This window comes from Heterocephalus glaber, unplaced genomic scaffold (genome assembly GCF_053883595.1).
Source record: "Heterocephalus glaber isolate CG9 unplaced genomic scaffold, H.glaber_assembly_v1.0 deba00001461, whole genome shotgun sequence".
Taxonomy (NCBI): domain Eukaryota; kingdom Metazoa; phylum Chordata; class Mammalia; order Rodentia; family Bathyergidae; genus Heterocephalus; species Heterocephalus glaber.
The window spans coordinates 41,511,435-41,532,580 of NW_028258308.1; the positions used below are offsets into that span (position 1 = coordinate 41,511,435).

The 21,146-nt window shown below is 34.0% G+C and overlaps 1 protein-coding gene across 1 annotated transcript in view; it reads left to right on the forward strand.

Moving 5' to 3' along the window:
* LOC101719058 (disintegrin and metalloproteinase domain-containing protein 32) overlaps positions 1 to 21,146 on the forward strand; it is a 147,220-nt gene that overhangs the window by 22,155 nt on the left and 103,919 nt on the right. Inside the window, exon 7 of the mRNA XM_087217354.1 lies at positions 375 to 556. Within this exon, the coding sequence (XP_087073480.1) occupies positions 375 to 556 (182 nt within the window). The remainder of the gene's footprint in view (positions 1 to 374; positions 557 to 21,146) is intronic.

Here is a 21,146-nt window from a genome sequence, read left to right on the forward strand (position 1 = left end):
TACCATATATTTTATAAAGGTGGTATAGTATTTTTTTAAAGTATTGCTAATCAGAGAAAAATTCATCAAAATTTCCACTTATTAGTGCTTTAATCAGACACTGAGTAGAAAATCAGGGAAATCAGTATAATGCTGTGCTCCTAGCACTTGGTTAAGTAATTGATTAGGTGTTGTTTTTGTAACTGTAAAAATTTTGGTCTTGTGAATTAAGGAAGTGATTTGTCTCTTCAGAGTAAGCTTCAGACAGAGCTTGGAACAAAGTGCTGTATGCAAAGCATTCTATGTATTTTTCTTTTGTATTTTGTCAGTTTCATAACATTTGTATTTTTACATTTTCATTAAAAGCACTTCAGACTTTATTTTGGATTTTATAGGGGGATACTGCAGTTTGAAAATGTTTGTTATGGAATTGAGCCTCTGGAATCTACAGTTGAATTTCAGCATATACTTTATAAGTTAGGGAATGGAACCAATGAACTTGGACCTTTTAAGAAAAATAATAGAAATATAGAAAAACAGCCAATGGACTATACCATTTTTATAAATGAAAAAGCGAGTTCTGTATGTTTTATTACTACTTACAAAGCAGTTGTTGCTTCTATATATTTTAAATGTAAGGGTACTAATCTATAGTGCAGTCGTAAGAAATATCCTTTCCTTAAGAATGCCTTAATCTTTTATTAATCAAACAATTTTCTTGAAAACATATATTACCTTTTCTTTCTTGCAGCATTTCACTTTTTATCATGACTCACTTTATTTTTGTACTTTTGTGACATTCTTATGACTTTCTAAAATTTACCTAAAGTATTTCAGTATAAATTAAAAAACTCAATTTCTACTTTTCTCTTTGTATTAATTGAAGCTAATACAGTGAATATTTTATAAAGGTTATATTCATGTCCAAGGATTGAGCATTGATTAAATTATATATAAATTTAAAATGTCAGTAATAGGATGAGCAGGTATGGATATATAAATTCTTCAGTTAGACCTTGTATAACTTCATGTATTGTTCTTTTTTTTCCCCTTACATTCTTTTATCGGTAGATTTTAGGTATACGATACATTTACATTTATCATTGGGTACTTGTACCTGTACATGATGTATCTTAGTTCTTATTTTTTCTGCATTACCTGTCCTCCCTTCACCCCCTCCACCCTTTCCTATTTACATAGACTTTGTTTCCATTTTTTCCTTTTCTCATGATTTTTCCTTTCCCTTCTTTTCTTTACCCTATCCCATTTCCCCTATGCCTTTGGAACTTTTCTTCCTATTTCACATTATCACTTATTCATTTTACTCCTTATTTACACTTTCAGTTTCTCACACCAGAGAAACTATTCGGCATTTATACATGTATGTCCTATTTATTTCACTTAAGAATATGGCCTCAGTATGCATCCATTTAGCTATAAATGTTTCTAGTTTCTCGTTCTTTATGGCTGAGTAGTAGGCCATTTATAAAAAAAACACATCTTCTTTATCCAGTTTCCAGTTGATGGGTACTTGGGCTGTTTCCAACCTTTCACTATTACAATCTGTGCTGCTATAAACATGGGTGCACATATATTGCTGTGGTATGATTCTTTTAATTCTCTTGGGAAGATACCCAGCAGAGGAATAGCTGGGTCAAATGGGACCTCTAGTCCTAATTCTTTGAGGCATCTCCATACGGATTTCCACAGTGGTTGCACCAGTCTGCACTCCCACCAACAGTGGAGCAGAGTTCCTCACAACCCTGCCAACATTTGTTAGTGGTTGATTTCACGATAGCAGCCATTCTTTCTGGAGTGAAGTGGAATCTCAGTGTTATTTTCATCTGCATCTCTCGAATGACCAGTGATGTTGAACATTTTTTCATATGTTTATTTTCTGCTTTTACTTCTCTGTCTGAGAAATGTCTATTCATTTCAGATGCCCATTTTTGAATTGGATCTTTGAATTTGGGAGGTCTGATTTTTTTCAGTTCTTTATATATTCTAGATAGTGGTCCTTTGTCTAAGGTACAGCTGCTAAAATTTTTTTTCCACATTGTAGGTTGTCTCTTAGCTCTGTTGCTGGTATCTCTTGCAGTGCAGAAGCTTTTTAATAAGATGAGATCCCACTTGTTGATTCCTTTGGCTAGTTCCCATACTACTGAGGTTTTGTTTATAAAGTCTTTTCCAGTGCCATTGTCTTCAAGAGTTCTACCTAACTTATCTTCCAGCAAGTTTAGTGTTTCTGTTTTAATATTTAGATCTTTAATCCACTTTGGTTTTAGTTTAGTGCATGGTGATAGATATGGGTCTAGTTTTAATCTTAAGCAGGTTGAAATCCAGTTTTTCCAACACCATTTATTAAAGAGGCTATCTTTCCTCCTGAGAGGTTGGTTGGCTCCTTTGTGAAAGATGAGGTGGTTGAGTATGTCTGGAGTTGTTTCTGCATCTTCTAATTTATCCCACTGATCATTAGATCTGTTTCTTTGCCAGCACTATGCTGTTTTCATCACAGTAGCTTTGTAGTATAGTTTCAAGTTGGGAATTGTGATACCCCCTGCCATGTTTCTGTTGCCTAGAATTGTTTTTGCTATTTTAGGTCTCTTCTGGTTCCAAGAGAACTTTTGGATTGTTTTCTCTTGTTCTGTGAAATATATTGTTGGAATTTCAGTCGACATTGCATTAAATCTATATAGTAGTTTTGGAAGTATGGCCATTTTCACTATATTGGTTCTTCCTGCCCAGGAGCAAGGGATGTCTTCTCATTTTCTTATATCCTCTTCGATCTCTTTTTTTCAGAGTGCTGTAGTTTTCATTGTGGAGGTCTTTTGCTTCCTTTGTTAGATTGATTCCTAGATATTTCATTTTTTTGGATGCTATTGTGAACGGACTAGTTTCCCTAATTTCTCTCTCAGGGAGTCTATTATTTGTGTACAAGAAGGCTGTTGTTTTGTGAGTGTTGACCTTGTATCCAGCTACTCTACTGGATCTGTCAATTAAGTCTGTAAGTCTTTTGGCAGAGTTTTTGGGTCTTCTATGTAAAGTATCATATCATCAGCAAATAATGACAGTTTAACTTCTTCCTTTCCTATCTTTACTCCCTTTATTTCTTTCTCTTGTCTAATTGCTGTGGCTAATGTTTCCAGAACTATATTGAACAGGAGTGGTGATAGTGGACATCCTTGTCTTGTTCCTGATTTTAACCTGAAGGTTTTCAATTTTTGACCATTTAATATGATGTTGGCTGTTGGTTTTTCATAGATAGCCTTAATCAGGTTGAGATAAAGGCCTTCTATTCCAGTATTCTGTGGGGTTTTTATCATGAATGGGTGTTGAATTTTGTTGATGCTTTTTCTGCATCTATTGAGATGATCGTATGGTTTTTGTCCTTGGCTTTGTTAATATAGTGTATTACATTTATTGATTTACATATGTTGAACCATCCTTGCGTCCCTGGGATAAATCTGACTTGGTCAGGGTGTATGATCTTCCTGATGACCTTTTGTATTCCGTTTGCCAGTATCTTGTTGAGGATTTTTGTCTCTATGTTCATTAGGGAGATTGGCCTATAGTTTTCTTTTTGGGTTGGGTCTTTCCCTGGTTTTGGAATAAAGTAACACTTGCTTCCAGGAATGAATTTGGAAGCCTTGCTTCCCTTTCATGAGCCTTGATGAGTTTAAAGAGTAATAGTGATAGTTCTTCTTTAAATGTCGTATAGAATTCAGCATCCGGACCATCCGAAGCCTTCCAGACCTGGGCTTTTCTTTGTTGGTAAATTTTTTATTACATTTTCAATTTCACTCATTGTAATTGGGGTGTTTAGAATTTCTATATCTTCTTCATTTAACTTCGGCAGTTTGTATGTATCTAAGAATCTGTCCATTCTGTGTTTTCCATTTTATTAGAGTACAGGTTCTCAAAGTAAGCATTGATGATCCTCTGGATTTCTGCTGGATCTGTTCTGACTTCACCTTTTTCATTCTTCATTGCATGGATTTGTGCCTTTTCTTTCCTTTTTTTGATAAGGTTGGCTAAGGGTTTATCAATTTTATTTATTCTTTTGAAAAACCAACTCTTCAATTTGTTCATTTTTTTGGTATCGTTCTCTTAGTCTTCATTACATTGATTTCTGCTCTGATCTTTATAATTTCCTTTCTTGTATGAGCTTTGGGTTTGTTATATTCTTCTTTGTCTAGGAGCTTGAGGTTCTGCATTAGGTTATTTAACTGCGTTCTCTCTGTTTTCCTAATATGGACATTCACTGCTATGAATTTCCCTGGTAGAACTGCTTTCATTGTGTTCCATAGATTCCTGTATGTTGTACTGGCATTATCATTTACTTGTAGAAACCGTCTAATTTCTTCTTAAATATCCTCTGTGACCGATTGGTTGTTCAGGAGAGTGTTACTCAATTTCCATGTGTTTGTGAGTGTTTTGCAGTTTCTTATGTTATTGATATCCAATTTTATTGCTGTATGGTCTGATAATATACAAGGGCTAACTTCAGTTCTTTTGCATTTACTTAAACATGCCCTATGAGTGAGCATGTGGTCTATTTTGGAGAATGACCCGTGTGTAGCCTAAAAGAATGTGTATTCTGATTTTTGAGAGGTGGAACACTGTAAACATCTATTAAGTCCATTTGTTCAATAGCTTGGTTCAGTTCTAGAATTTCATTTTGTTAATTTTTTGTCTCGATGATCTGTCTATTTGTGATAGTGGAGTATTGAGGTCCCCCACTACAATTGTATTAGTGCTTATTTGGTTTTTCATGCCCATTAATATTTATTTTATATAGTTGGGGGCATTAGTATTTGGTGCATATATATTTACGATTGTCATCTCTTCCTCTTGGAGTGTCCCCTTCACAAGGATGTAGTGACCATCTTTGTCTCTCTTAATTAGTTTTTGTTTGAAATCTATTTTGTCTGCAAATAAGATTGCTACTCCTGCTTTTTTCTGGGTTCCTGTGGCAAAGGTACTGTTTTCCATCCTTTTTCTTTCAGTCTATGAAAGTCTTTTTGAATTAAGTGTGTTTCTTGTGTACAGCATATTGTTGGATTTTGCTTTTTAAACCATTCTGCCAGTCTATTTCTTTTGATTTGTGAATTAATATCATTAACATTGATGGTTATAATCGATAAATATTGACTCATCCTTGTCATGATGTTTTACTGTTGTAGGCTGCTTTATTTCTTATTTTTCTCCCCTTCCCTTTAGTCTTGCCTTGCCTGGTAGCTTTGCTCTGTTGGGCCTCATGGAGTTTTGACCTTCATTGTCTTTTTCTAAGATATTGTTTACAGTTGTTTGGAGTGCTGGTTTGGTGTTCATGAGATTTCTCAGGTGTTCTTTGTTGTGGAAGTATCTAATTTCCCCCATTGATTTTGAAAGATAATTTTGCAGGATACAACAGTGTAGGTTGGAAGTTATGTTCTTTTAGGGCTTGAAATACTTCACTCCAGGCTCTCCTTGACTTGAGGGTCTGTGTTGAGAAGTCTGCTGTGATTCTGATGGGCTTTCCTTTGTAGGTGATTTGTTTCTTTTCTCTAACTGCTTGTGGGATTTTGTGCTTCTGATGGGTATCTGCAATCTTGACTATTATATGTCTAGGTGTAGCTTTTTTTGGTTCATGGCTAGTTGGAGCTCTATATGCCTCACTTTTCCGTATGTCCAGTTCTCTACCTCTCTCTGGGAAGTTTTCTACTATTATTTCTGTGAACAGTTTTTTTATGTCATTTTTATTTTCTCCTCTTTTTTTGTGGACTCCCGTCAGTCTTATGTTATTCTTCTTTGCATCCTCTAGCAGCTGCTGGATAGATTTTCATGGTCCCTTATTATCTTTAAGAAATCTCTGTTTTCATGGTCACTAACCGGAATCCTGTCTTCTATATCTGATATTCTATCTTCACATTCACTCAATCTGCTGTGAATACTTTCAATGGAGTTTTTAATCTCCTAGATATCTGTTTGAATGTGTTTCATGGATTCCATTTCTTTCCTATGTTGGGCAATCATGGTTTCCATTTCTTTCTTATGCTGGGCATTCATGGCTTCCAGCATATTTCTGAGCTCATCTATTTTTTAATCTGTTTCTGTTTGAGAGCCTCTAATGTTTTTCAATCTGGTCACTATCTCTGTAGTTATCTGGGAAATTATTTCTGTTTTGAATTTTTTTAGAGCCTCATTCATCTGTTTTGTTACTTTCTGTGCTATCAGTTCAGGGTGTCCAAGTGGTTGATTGTATTTTTCCACCTTGTTTCCCCCAGAATTTGCCTTTGGTGAGCTGGAAGTCTGTGTTTGTGTCCTGCTAAGGTGTCTTCTCATTTGTAATTCTGTTGTTGGTGCTGTTATTTTCTTTAATTCCTGGGCTGTTACTCCAGTATTTCTTATTTTGAGTATCTTTATTACTGGTGTTTAGAGCCCCTATGGAGTGATTGGCTCTCAGAGATATCTTCCAGGTATAGGTGGAGTTTTTAGGCTTTGAGTCTCTAATGACTCTTAGGCAGTCTCATTTTCAGTATACCAGGGAGGACAACTGATTAGGTCAATCACAACAAGTTAGCCCAATTGACACAATCAGCATCAAATACAGCTTAGGAAACAACAATTTGTAGTAGCAGTTAATCTGTCACCTTTAACCACGTGAGCTGGATCAAAATTTAGGGTCATCTCATAATATATCTGTAGTAAGTAAACCCTTCAATATGGCAGATTTATCCTTCGGGATACAGGGGTTGGGAAGGAGGGCTAGAGAGATAGAGAGGGATAGGTTAGAGGTGAGGCTAGAGGACACAGGAAGATCATGCAAATTGTGGGGATCTGTTGAAGACAGGAGGAAAAGACAGAGCAAAAGAACAGAGACAAGTACAGAACAAACTGACAACAATAGAGAAGCTAGAAATTGTATTCACATTCCTATAAAAGTGACACTGGAGAGGACAGAAAGAGAGAAACAATTCAGAATGGGACAGAAACAGGAACAAAGAGGAAGAGAAATATAGAGCCAGAAGGGATAGAGAGGAAAAGAAAAGAAAAAAAGAATATATACATACATACATATGTGTGTATGTATATACATGAAACAATACGAACAAATGAAAAAAAAGGTCACCCTCAGGATATGTCTCTGCTGTCCTGGTAGGCAATGTGGGCAGCAGTGTGCAGGTCTCAGTCTATTATTCTCAGCAAGCCAGCTGTAGTCTACTGAGATTCAGGCTGATTTCTGGCTGTAAGGTCCAAGTTGAGGTCCCTGACCTCCTGCAGGATTTAAACTCTGCAAGGTTCTACTGCAGGTTCCAGCTGTCGTCCCTTCTATGCGAGTCCGGGTTTCTATGGGAGATGCTGATCCCACCAACCACAATGGTCTAGTGTGCTTTTATTAAGGAGTTTTTCTTCACTTTCCCAGTGGGCTTCAATTTTCATTGAGCAGCGTCAGGCCCTCTCCGTTGTTCACTTCTGCTGTATCTTCTGGGACTCATAACTATGGCCTTTATGTTCCCCCTGGCACCTCTGCTGTGCGGATTCAGGTGCCATATGGTGTCCATGTGGTGTGGTCCAGTGGGGGGAATTGCGCCCCGTCCCGGGCTGCTGGCGTCTGCGGGATGGGGTTCCAGCCTCATGTATTGTTCTTTATAAAAGCATTTGTGAAGGAGAAAAATTTTGTACCAAGTAAGATTGGCATAAACATGTAAATTTAGCAGAGTGGAGTGACATATGCAAATCCTTCTAGTTTTTTAAAATGTTCAGTGTACTATAGTTATCACTGTCCTGTGCAATAAAGGAAAATTTCTTGCTTCTAACTGTAATTTAGTATCCATTGACCCTCTTTTCTCACCCATCTCTCCTCCTCTCCACCACACCCCCAGCCTCTAGAACAACCATTCTACTTGGAGCTTCTATGAGATCTAGGATTTCAGGTTCTCTGTGTATGTGAGACTTGTCTTTCTGTGCTTCTTCTGGCCTAATGTTCTTTGGTCTGATCCATATCACACAAATGGCAGGGTTTCATTCTCTTAATGGATGAGTAATGTTCCATTTTGTATATGTATTACATTTTATCTATCTGTTCTTCAGTTGATATTCACGTATTGTTTCTATATCTTTGCTTAAGTAAATTTTTAAAATTAGGGACATAGCCTTCAAATAGAAAGTTTTAAAAGATATTCAGAGCAGTAAACAAAGTTCAGATGGCACTGATTTCTGTACTCAATAAATTGTAAGAAGCATGGATATTAAGAAGTGGCAAGACTGTATCATGAATTGAAAAAGAAATGATGGAATGAAGAAGGCTGCATGAATTTAAAAGAAGCTAGGAAATGCAAGGAAACTGTTACAGAAATAGCCACAGGAAAGAATTGTTTTTCCTTCTGTCAGGATCTTTCCTCAGAAGGGAAAAATCCCTTGTTACACTCCTCTGCTACAAGTCCCTCATGTTTGGCTGCCTCCAGCCTTTAGACACTAGGACAATGAGAATCAACCTGGGACTTTTGCTAGAATTTTTGGAAAATCGTCTCTGCTTCCTCTGGGATTATAAAATATAACAGTGAAGCCCGTGGATGATTGTGTTCATATTTGAACTACACTGAGAGAAAGTGCCTGACATTGAGACAACGTACCAGACTGACAAATGGAGAAGCAGTACTATGAGCTTGAGGAAAAATGTGAATTTAAGTATATCTTAGGTTCTTCAATATCATCTCTCTGTGTGTGTGTGTGTGTGTGTGTGTGTGTGTGTGCCTTTGCTGAAACAAATTTCAGCAAATGTTGTGTTTTTAGACCCTAAACTCTTGGATCATGATAAATACAGTGCTTTTATATATACTGTATTTTTAAAAATGTATAGCAGATTAATGAGTAGTCTTTTCAGTTCATCTAATATAATAAAAATGGAGAGTATTTCCTTATTACAGAACAAAGGATTGAGTGATAGAAGAGGAAGATCAAGAGAAAAGACAGAGAATAATCACTCAACTTCCTAATTTTTCTAAAGAAGTGTGATTTTTAAAAAATGTAACAGAAATAGTGAGATTGAAGCCAAGCATCAGGGTGCACACCTGTAATCAAAAGGATTATAATACAGAAAGATTGCAAATTCAAGGCCAGCCTGGCTAATGAGAGCCTGTCTCAACATAAAAAATGAAAAAAGGGCTGGGGATGTAGTCAGTACAAAAAATGGTACTGATTTGAAAGCAGAAAATATTAATTTGAGAAAATATTTAATTTGTAAATTTTTTACTTTTTAAGAATTTTTTAAAGTATTTTATTAATGCCTATTAATTTTGCAAAATATTGGGTTTCAATGTGCATAGTATACTTTGTCCATATTTGGGCCCCTTTAGTTTTTCTTGCACCCTTTCCCTCATTACCTTCTCATCTAATGATAGTCTCACTTCTACTTTCATGTCATCTTTTTTTAGATTACACATATTAGGGGATAATGAGATATTTGTGTGAGTCTGGTTTATTTTGCTTAACTTCATGATCTCCAGTTCCATCCATTTTCTTACACATAACAATTTCATTGTTCATTGGGTCTGAATAATACTCCATTGGTATATAGACCGCGTTATCTTTATTCATTCATTTGTTGCTGGGCATCTAGGCTGATTCCATTTCTTGGCTGTAATTTATAAATTTAAAGTGTTCTTTGCTTGCAGAAATAATAAATCAAAAGATATCACCAACTAAATATCTAAAGTGTATCAATAAATGTTTTGCTAAAATATATATATATATATATATATATATATCTTTTTGGAATACATTCTGAACTTCAAGTTGTAAAAATGAACGTAAAACCAGAAAGATTTCCTCTAAAATAATTTAAAAATTAGCCACTTCTAAGTGGCTAATTTTCTCCAGCAAAGTTAATTAAAACATTGGTAAGAATAACCTATCTAGTCAGGCCTAGTGGTGCATGCTTGTAATCCCAGCACTCTGAGAGGATGAGGGATCGTAAGTTTGAGCCCATCCTGGACAACTTAGTGCCTTAGCGAGCCCCTGTCTCAAAATAAAAAATAATAGTGGGCCAGGATGTAGCTTCATGTGAAGGCCCTGGGTTCAGTTCTTAGCATTGAAAAAAAAGTGTTACCTATCAACTTTGGAAAAAAAATATTTGTGGCACAAGAATTAATTTATAAAGTTACCATTTTGTCATTTAAAAGTGAATATGTAAGAAAGACGTAAAAATAGCTGATTTCAGAAGTTGCAGCCTCATTAACCCACTTGTAATTGATTAATCTAGGAATTCTTGGCATCAGATATTAATTTAGTACTCTATTTTAGTGAAGCATTAATGAGAAAAAGAAGCATGATACAATTTCTAGTCTTCACTGTTTAGCTCTAGGGACAAATACTTTTTATTGACAGAGCTCAGTAAGGATTTTTTTGATGGAGAAATATTGGACTTGTTGGATTTCATTTCTAGGTCTTATACTAGATATCTAGCTTTGTTTGTAACCATCCAAAGTGGGAGGAAAGAGTCAAGTCTTAGGGAGAGTTTGTGTGATAACAAGATGATCAAAGAGCCTCTTTGCCAGAGTGCCATGGCTTCTGCGATAGCTCATGTTTTACTTCTTTATTTAAAATTTTTATTTTTTTAAACTTAAAATTTTAGTTTTAAAACTGTAACTAATATAAATATGACTACTACTGAAAAGTAGTACTCTTAAGATTCTTACTTTGAATAACTGGGAACTAGATAATTGAACCAGTTCTAGTGCTGAAACATAAAATCATGCCTTAATACAACTACGTATATGGAAAAGCAAACAATATGTTTTTTAGTTAAAAGTAGATAATTAAAGTACCTGATAACAATTGCATGTAAGCAATAAGGCCATGTGTAGAGTCAAAGTGACTTATTTTTTTAATATCCAAGTGAGGGGTAAAGTTCGAGGCTTTTCTCAGAAGTAAGATGAAGGTATTAAGATAACATTAGGTTTCTGTAAGTTAGTGGAAAATGCTTTATCTCTAAGGAAGTAAGAGAATAGGACCTTTAATTCGAGATTGCTGGAGAAAAAAATTGAAATAATAAAAATCTAAAATAATGAAAGAAAAAAACTATAAATAGGGAGGACAGATTAAAAACTACAAAATTAAATGAAAGACTAAAATAAAAATTGGTTATATGTAACTGGTTTTAGTACTTTAAAAGACAGATCTTCATTTAAAAAATAATGTAAATATTTGTTTTTGAAAACACGGACACGTAAAACAAAGATTAAAGTTAAAGTTGGAAAAAGATGCAAACATACCAAAGAGCTTATATAGTCATATTAAGACTGATGTTTTCTTTTAGTTGCGGTACAAAGAACTACTCAACATAAAGAGGATTAGTTAATCATGATGAAAGGTTCATTTTGCCAAAATAATGGATAACTTTAAATATAAAAGTGATAGAAATAAATAGGACACAGGTGTAAATATTTAATAGTTTCTCTAGTGTGAGAAACTGAAAGTGTAAATAAGGACTGAAAGGTATAATAGATAATGTGAAATAGGAAGAAAAGGGGCAAAGGGGAAGGAGAAGTGGGAGGGGTAGAGGAAAGGAAAGAAGGGAATGGAATTAATATGAGAAAATGAAAAAATGGAAACAAAGTCTTTGTAAATCGGGAGGGATGGAGGGGTTGAAGGGAGGGCAGGGGAATGGGGAAAAATTAAGAACCAAGAGAGATTATGTAAAGGTACAAATCTCCAATGATGAATGCCATTATAGTGTACACTTAAAATGTACCAATAAAATTAATTTTAAAAAATGATAGAACTGTAAGGAGAAGTAAAGCAATCTATGACCACATTGGGAAATTTCACCCTGAACTTAAAGTTACAGTTGTCTTAGTATAATTGATAAGAGAAGTGGACAAAATAAGGACAGGGATGTTAATATTCTTAACTTGTGGATATACTATCAATCTGTCTATCTCACACATCTGTAATGCCAGCACTCTGAGAGGCTGAGGGAGGAGGATCTCAGGCTAGAAAACTTAATGACTCAGTGAGGCCTTATCTCAAAATAAAAAAGAAATTTTTAAAAAGGACTGGGATGTAGCTCAGTGCATAGGCCCTGGGTTCAACCACCAGTACCTAAAAGAAAAGAGTATATCTAACAACTGCATAGTTTTCAGAGCTTTAATATTACAGTAGTTCCCTTATCCTCAGCTTCATCTAATATAGTTTCAGTTACCCACAGATTTAGTTGCCTGTAATCATCTCTGGTCCATATATATTAATGGAAAATTACAGAAATAAACAATTCAGAAGATTTAAGTTGATTTTAATTGCTGCTCTGAATTGCATGATAAAATCTCTGTCCTGTGTCTTCAGTCCCATGAATTCTTTGTCTAGCATATCCATATGTGGGCCTGGATGGCTAATAAGGTGGCCCCACAAGGTGGTAAAATTTGAACATTATTATATGATTTTTAGAGACATTCCTCATGACTCAGTTGCTGGATGCTTGAGCACAGACTGCACAGGTGACAGCTGAGGGCTGTGTAGCACACTCCTCACTTTGCGTGCATGCACCACACAGTCTGGACAAATCCCACGAGTTTCAGAGGTTACGTGTCCTTGTGCAACTTGGTGTGTAGCAGGCATCCATTACTGACAACAGTATGCCAACTTGTATATATGTGTTTGTGCCTGTGAAGGTACAGGCATTGATTGTTATTAAGAAGACATGTAAGTTTCCTTTTTAATGTTTATTAGTACACGTTTGCTCTACGTAATGCTTGCGTTCATCATGTGGAGTTGGTGCATGAACAGCACACATCTTAACCCTTTTCACTTCTGCATTCTCTCCTCTCCCTTCAACTCTAGATAATTTTCCCATTTGCAAAAGATCTTTCATCCTATTTTATATTTTCTATCTTTCATTTTGCTCTTTGGGTTTCTCATATAAGAGAAACCATATGATATTTATGTTTCTGTTTTTGATATATTTCACTTAAAATGATAGCCTCAAAGTGTATCAATTTTCCTACAAATGACACAAATTTATCATTATTTATGGCTGAATAATACTCCATTGGGTACACATACACCACATTTTCTTTTATCTGTTGATGAACATCTAGGCCACATCTAAGATTTAACTTTATGAGTTGTGCTACTATGAACAAGGATAAGCATGTATCACTACAGTATGATGTCTTTGACCACTTTGAAAAGATACTTATGAAGGGAATTGCTGGGTCAAATTTCATTTCTAAGAAATCTTCATACTGATTTCCATAATAGTTGTACTAGTTCCTATTCCCACAACATAGAAGAGTTCCTTTCTCTCCAGAACCTTGTCAGCATTTGTCATTATTTGATTTCTTGAAGATAGCCATTCTTTCTGTGGTAGGATGGAGTCTCAGTGTTTCATTTCTCTAATGGCCAGACATGTTAAATATATTTTCATGTATTTGTTGGTCATTTGTACTTCTTCTGAGAAGTGTCTATTCAATTGTCCATTTTTTATTAGGTCTTTTATTTTCTGGGGGTGGTCTAATTTTTGAATTATTTATATATTCCAGATATTAGTCCTCTGTCTGAGGAATAGCTGGCAATTTTTTCCCATTCTATAGTTTGTCTCTTCATTCTATTGATTATTTATTTATTTTTCACTTTGCAGAAGCTTTTAAAATGATATAATCCAATTTGTTGATATTTGGGGTTATTTCTTGTGCAGTTGTGTTTCTGTTAAAAAAAAAAAAACCTTACCTATGCCTAGATCTTAAAGAGTTTTACCTATTTTATATTCCACAAAGTGTTTCTGGTTTAATTAGGTCTTTGATCCATTTTGATTTTAATACACGGTGAGAGATTTGGGTCTAGATTCATTTTTCTTCATGTGTTAACCAATTTTCCCAGCACCACATGTTAAAAAGGCTATCTCTCCTCCAGCTTACCTCTGTTCTGTTCTACTGGTTTGCCTGACTGTCTGTTTTTGTGCCAGTACCATACTATTTTTATCACTGTAGTTTTATAATATAATTTGAAATCCAGAATTGTGAAGCCTCCTCCTTTGCTTTTGTTGCCCAGGATTGCTTTTGCTATTATAGATCTCTTTTGGTTCTGTATAAATTTTAGGATTATTTTTCTAGTTCCATGAGGAAAGCTGTTAATGTTTTGATTGTGATTGCATTAAATCTCTATATTACCTTTGGTACTATGGCCATTTTGATGATACTGATTCTGCCCACCCAGGAACAGGGGATGTCTTTCATATTCTGATGTCTTCCTCTTCCATCTCCTTTTCCAATGGATTATAGTTTTCATTATAGAAATACTTTACTTCTTTGGTTAGGTTAATTCCTAAATTGTTAATTTTTCTTGAAGCAATTGTGAGTGGTATTATTTCCTAATTTCTTTCTTTTTGTGTTCATTATCAGTGTACAGGAACACAGTTGATTTTCGTTTACTCATTTTGTATCCTGCTACATTCCTGAATTTTTAAATTAGTTTTAGGAGTCTTTTTGGTGGAACTTTTGGAGTTTTCTATGTAAAGGATAATGTCTTCTATGAGTAAAGTTGGTTTGAATTCTCCTCTTGGGCTGTTTTATTTCATAAAAACATAAAATACTCTTTAATCATAATTTAAAATATGGTTACAAACTATGGTACAAGAATTATCAATTCTTTTCCATATGATATTGTCACAATTTTTATTAATTTTTATTCTATCACTGCTTCAATGTCATCTAAACAGAGCTCAAAAAAAGAAAAATTGTAGATGAAGGAAAAGTGTCCAATTAAACAGTAGACAGCTGAGGACTTTTTGTAAAGGAAGCATGTCAGTTTCAAAGGTTAAAATATGAAAAAGACATTATATGCAAAAATGTGTTGCCAAATTCAATCAAAGACTGTTTTGTAAAGATAAAATAATGGAAATGAAAAAAATCTGTTATCTCAACAAACTATTTTAAAAATATATTGCTGCTCCAATGGACTCTTTTAAAATGTATTATATAGATATAGAGAAAAATGGGGTTTTCTAAAATTAATTTTTCTCATCCACTTATGGCCAAGTAAATTGAAGAAGAAAGTCTATCAAAAGAGATTTGTAGAGTAAAGCTACTGATTTCAAATTTTATGCTTTAGAGATAGATAAAAGTACTCTTATGACTCAACTTTCCATTTTTATTAAAGATATTGGTAACAAATATAATGTCACTGCAGAAATGGATTCTTTGGTGTTATTAAAAGACACAACTGAAAGTCTTGACTTGTAGGAAGCAGTAAATATTACATTAAGATGATTTTATTTAACTTTTGTCAACATATTTGGTATAGCTACTGATTGTGCCTGAGTGATGGTTGGTAAAGAAGAGGGATTTTTTTAAATTAATGGAAGATTTGACTCATATTTAATGAAATATCACTGCCTTGCACATCAAGGAAATCTTTGTGTGCAAGTGTTAAAAACTGATAATTTTATGCAAGTCATCAAGTTATGAGTTTCTTAAGGTCCAAGGGATTCAATTATTGTCACTTCCAGGACTTTCTTAAAAGTGTGGATGCCGACAATGGGGGCATGTTCTACTTTTCTGAAGTAAGGTGGCTAAGTCAGAGAAAAATACTGAAAATATTTTTTGATTTGCCCAATGAAATCAAGTCATTGATGGAATCATAAGGAAAATTTGTGCCAGAACTTGAAGATGAAAAAAAGCTCACAGATTTAGCATTTTTGGTTGGTTTGACTGATTATTTGAATGAGTTAAACATACATTTCATAAAGTAAGAATCAACTTATCTTTATTATTTTCAAATTATAACAATATGTTCAAAATACAACCTACAGTGTGACTAGTTTAAGTCACTACAAGTAATTTTACGCATTTGTGATACTGTGGCTAACATACAGCCCAGTGAACTGTAAGAAACATGCAGCCTTACTTTCTGTTTTGATTCGGAAATCTGAGAATAGGTTTCAAGATTTCTGAAAAAAATCAACTTTTGGTATGTTTATGATTCCATTTTCATTTCAGCCTCATAAATACATTACCTGTGAATTTTCAAATGGAACATACTGACTTGCATATTAGACATTCAACTCAAAGAAAAATGATCATCTCTTTACTAGACTTTATAAGACTTATCTTCCCAGAGAAAAATATCCCTTGCTCCACAAGCACATCTTGTTCCTGTCATCACTTTATGGCAGTATGTATTTGGGGAACACCTATATGAAGGATGAAGGACATGAAGATTAAAATTAGATCAGAAGTTTCTGATGAGCAACTTGACTCAGAATTGCAGTCACTTCTATCAAGCCAAGTATTAATGCATTAATTTTAGAAAAGCAAGGTCAAATATCCCATACTAGTTTTATGTTTATGTTGTCCTCTCTTTTGATATTATAATAAAAATAATTTAAAAGAGGAAGTTTTGTTACTTATGCACATTAAATATATTACATATTTTTATATGTGACCAAAGATAATTCCTGTGTTCAGGCAAGATAAAAGGTTGGACAGACACCCATGTTGTATGTACCACTTGCCCCATGGCCATTGAGGGGCATGGGAAAGAGCACATTCACATACATTTATAAGAATATGTTTTTATAATTGTTATATTTTATAATTTGTTATGTTGATAATCTCTTCCTGTACTTAAATGATAAATTAAACTTTATTATAGGTTTGCATAGGTTGGAAAAACAGTACATAGGGGTCAGTATTATTTGTGATTTCAAGTATACACTAGGTGTCTTGGAATGCATCTTCTTGTGGATAAGGCCAAGAATATGTACTGTATTTGTTTTCATAATGAAGTTCGTTTTCATATAGAAAACTTGTAGCTTGTTTTTTTCTTTTCTGTAATGCCTTTTAGTTTAGACCGTTTTACATTTAATGTAATTACTGATGTGGCAGGATAACATACCATTTATACCATTTTTATAATTGGCTTGTATTTATTCCATCTGTTCTTTGTTCTTTTCCTTTGTTTTTGCTCTTTTGAAATTCAGTAGCTTTTATAATTCTAGAATTATAACTCTAGAATTCTATTTTAATCATAATCTACTTTCAGAAAACATTCTTTTTGCATGAAGCTCGGGAGCCTTACATTAACAGTCTTCCAGTTCTCCTTCCCTTTCTTTGTGCTTTTACACAGATTTTACTTTTGTGTAGCCTGTAAATATACACTAATTTGTATCCTATCCTTTGCCTTAGAGGGTCAGTTGATTTTTAATATGATTAAAAATAATAAAAATTGAAATTAACTTTCATTTTTAATATTTCTATCACTCTTCATTGTGTGTACATCATGTTTGTGACTCATTTATTCCCTTTGCCTAAAGAACTTCCTTTAACATTCCTTGAGGAGGTCTGCTCATGATAATCTCTATGAATTTTGGTTTGGATAAAAGGTTCTTCATTACTAATTTTAGAAAAATGTTTTATCTTGGTGCAGAATTTGCAGAAAACAAATTTTTTTTCCTGTCAGCATTTTCATAATATCACTTCATTGTCTTTTTGCTCTTTCGGGGTTTCTAAAGAAAACCTTTTTTTCTGGTTGCCTCCAAGATATATCTTTTCCTTTTTTGGTTTTTGACAAGTTAAATATGAATTGTCTAAGTATTTCTTTTGTATGCTTTTGATAGTTATGCCATTTGTATGTTTTTTTTAAATGTTAACTCAGGTCTGTTTCCCAAGTTATTTTTTTATTAAAAAGGTTGTGCTATTTCTATATTTTGGATAGTAGCCCATTTTATGTTGTATGATTTTCAAATATTTTATCCCAATTTATATGTTATCTTCTCACTGTATTGCTTGCTGTGTGGGAACATTTCAGTTTGATGCAGGCCCATTTGTCTGTTTCCTTTGTTGCCTGTGCTTTTGGAATGATGATCAAGAAATCATTGCTCAGACCAAGATCATGAAGCTTCCCTCTCATGTTTTCTCCTAACAGTTATAGTTTCAGCCTTGTGTTTAAATCTTTAATTCACTTTGAGCTGATTCTTTTGTAAGGGGTGAAATAAAGGTACATTTTAATTCTTTTCAATTTGAATATCCAGTATTCCTGATAGAATGTGTTGAAAATATTATCCTTTTTCCATTGTATGTTCTTGGTAACTTTCTGGAGAATCAGTTGAACAAAAGGGTGCATTTATTTCTGGGTACTGTAAGTTATTTCATTGGTTGATGTCTCTTTTTATTACCTAGTACTACGCTGTTTTGATTACCATATCTTTGTATTATTTTTTGAAATCCATTAGTTCAGTGCTTCTGGCTTTGTTATTTATTACTCAAGGATTGCTTTGGATATTGAAAATATTTTGGAGTTCCACATGCATTTCAAATTTGTTTTTTCCATCCCTACAAAGGATGGCACTGGATTTTCCATAGGCACTGCATTGAATATTAACTGATTCCTTTGGTAGTATGGATATTTTAAAAAATATTAACTCTTCCAATTCATGACCAAGGGGTACCTTTCCACTTATTTCTGTCATATTAAGCTGCTCATTAATGATTTTTTCTATACATTAGATAAATCCAAATTAAAACAACTTTGAGATTCCACCTTACCCTGGAAAAATGGCCATTGTCAAGAAATCAGATAATAACAAATGCTGATGAGGCTGTGGGGAAAAAAACCCTTCTGCATTGCTGGTGAAAATGTGAACTAGTTCAACCACTATAGAAATCAGAATGGGGATTCCTCAAAAAACCAAAACTAGAAATTTCATTTAACTCAGCTATTCCCCTTCTAATATCTTCCCAAAAGAGTTCTGCATCATATTGCAGTAATACATGCATGCCCATGTTTATAGCAGCACTACCTACAATAGTTAAATCTTGGAACCAGCTTATCTGTCCATCAACAGAAGAATGGATGAAGAAAATGTGGCATTTATACACAGTGGAGTACTACTCTTCCACAAAGAAGGATAAACGAGTTATTATAGAAAAATGGATGCATCTTGAGACCATAATGTTAAGTGAAATAAATATGACACAAGCTTTAACATCACATGGTTTCTCTTATATGAAAAACCCAAGACCTAAATAAATTATAGAGCAAAATAAAAGACAATAAGAAATAAGGAGTTGCATCTTTTTCAAAAGGGAAAGGGACTAAGAGCTAGAATGAGGGGAAATAGAAGGGAGAAAGGCTAAGAATAAGAGTTATATGAGAGGTCCAAAATATAAGTAAAGAACAAAATATCAAGATAGATAGTAAGGAATAGGGAGCTAGGTCTTTTGCAAAGGAGAAGGGACCAAGAGATGAATGGGCAGAGCAGAGGAAAGGGAATGACAAAAGAATTAAGATGTGTTATTTAAATGTGCCAACTTCCTACAAGGAATATAATCATTATGTACTACAAACATGAACCAATAAAAAAAACCCTTAATAATTTATAGGGTACAGTATAAATCTCTTACTTTCTTAGTTAAATATACTTCTAAAATTTTTTTATACTATAGAAAATGGGAGTATTTCCTAACTTTTTCTCCAGACAGCTAGTTGTCAGTGTATAGAAATGCTACTGTATTTGTAAGCTGATTTTGTATCCTGCATTTTTAAATAGTCACACTTGGCATTTTGTCTTGTTCCTGATTTTAGAGAAAGTACTTTAAATTTCTGCTGTTAAGTATTGTTTGTCGGGTAAAGAAACATACCTTGTATACCTACTGGGTTGAGAGTTTTATCATGAAATGATATTGAACTTTGTCAAGTGGTTTTTATGTATCCACTGAGATGATCATGTACTTTTTTATTTTGTTAATAGGAAGAACTACATTTGCTGATTTGTATAGATTAAGGTAACCTTGTGTCCAAAGGCTAGTAAATGGTCCTCTTAATGTACCATTGAATACAGTTTGTTATTATTTTGTTGAAGAGTTTTGCACCTATGCTCATCAAGAATATTGGCTTCCAGTTTACTTTCTTTTTTTCTTTTATTTTATTGCTACATTTTAGATGTACATAATGATAACATTCATCATAAGGAATTTGTTCCTGTACATATATATCTTGCTTCTTTTTTCCCATTCCCCTCCCCTTTCCTTCAACCCCTCTTCCCTTCCTTATTTATAAAAGCTTTGTTTCCGTTTTTTCCTGCATTCTCTCCTTTTTTTTTTTTTTTTTGGTTCCTCCTTTCCTTTCCCCCTACCTGCTCACTTGTTCCCCTTCTCATTTGAGCATTTTTTCATTTGGAATAATGAGACAAGAATGGAGTTTACTTTTTTGTATTGTTTTTGCCTTTGGTATCAGAGTGATGGTAGACTTTTAAAATGAGTTTAGAAGTATTCCTGCCTCTTAATTTTTTTGAAAGTGTTCAAGAAATAGTGGTCTTAATTCTTTAAATATCTAGACATTTTCTTTGATGAAAAAGTTTGAAATCCTGGTTCAATTTCCTTTGTCATTATTGGTCTGTTAAGATTTTTCATTTCTTCCTGATTTAGTCTTTGTAGGTGACACTTTTTTTCCCCAGGAATTTATCCATTATTTCCCTTAGATTGTCCCAAGTTATTGATGTTTAAATGTTTATGGTATTCCGGTATGAATTTTTTGTGTTATCAGTTATATCTCCTCTCCCATTTCAGATTTTATTTGTTAATCTTCTTTCAAATTTGCATTCATTAATCTAGCTGATGGCATGCCAATTTTGTTTAGTTGTTCAAAAAACTGACTCTTAGGTGTGTCAGTATTTTCTGTTATTTTTGTAATCTCCATTTCTTCTGCTCTGATCTTTTAAAAAATTTCTTTCCTTCTATGAAGTCTGGGTTTGTTCTTTTATTCTTTTTCTAGTTCCTTGGTGTGTAACATTGTGTATTTGAAATCTGTCTTCCTTTCCTTCTTTCTTTCTCTTTTTTCTTTCTTCCTTCTTCTCTTCTATGCCCCCTTCCCTTCCTTTCTCCTTTCCTTGCTTCTTTTTCTTCTTTTTGGGGGGAGGGGTTTGCGACAGAACCTTACTATGTAGCCCAGGCTGGCCCTGAACTCACAGTAGTCCTCCTGCCTCAGCCTCTGAGTGCTGGGATTACAGGCATGGACCTCCACACCTGACCTTTCCTTGCTTTTTTCCTTCCTTTCATTGTCTGCTTTTTCCTTTCTTTTTAATGTAGATATTTATTTCTATGAACTTACTTTTTAGAAATGTATTTGAAGTATCTCATAATTGTTAAATAGAATTGTAAACTAAGATTTTAAAAAGTTGTTCATCTTTCATA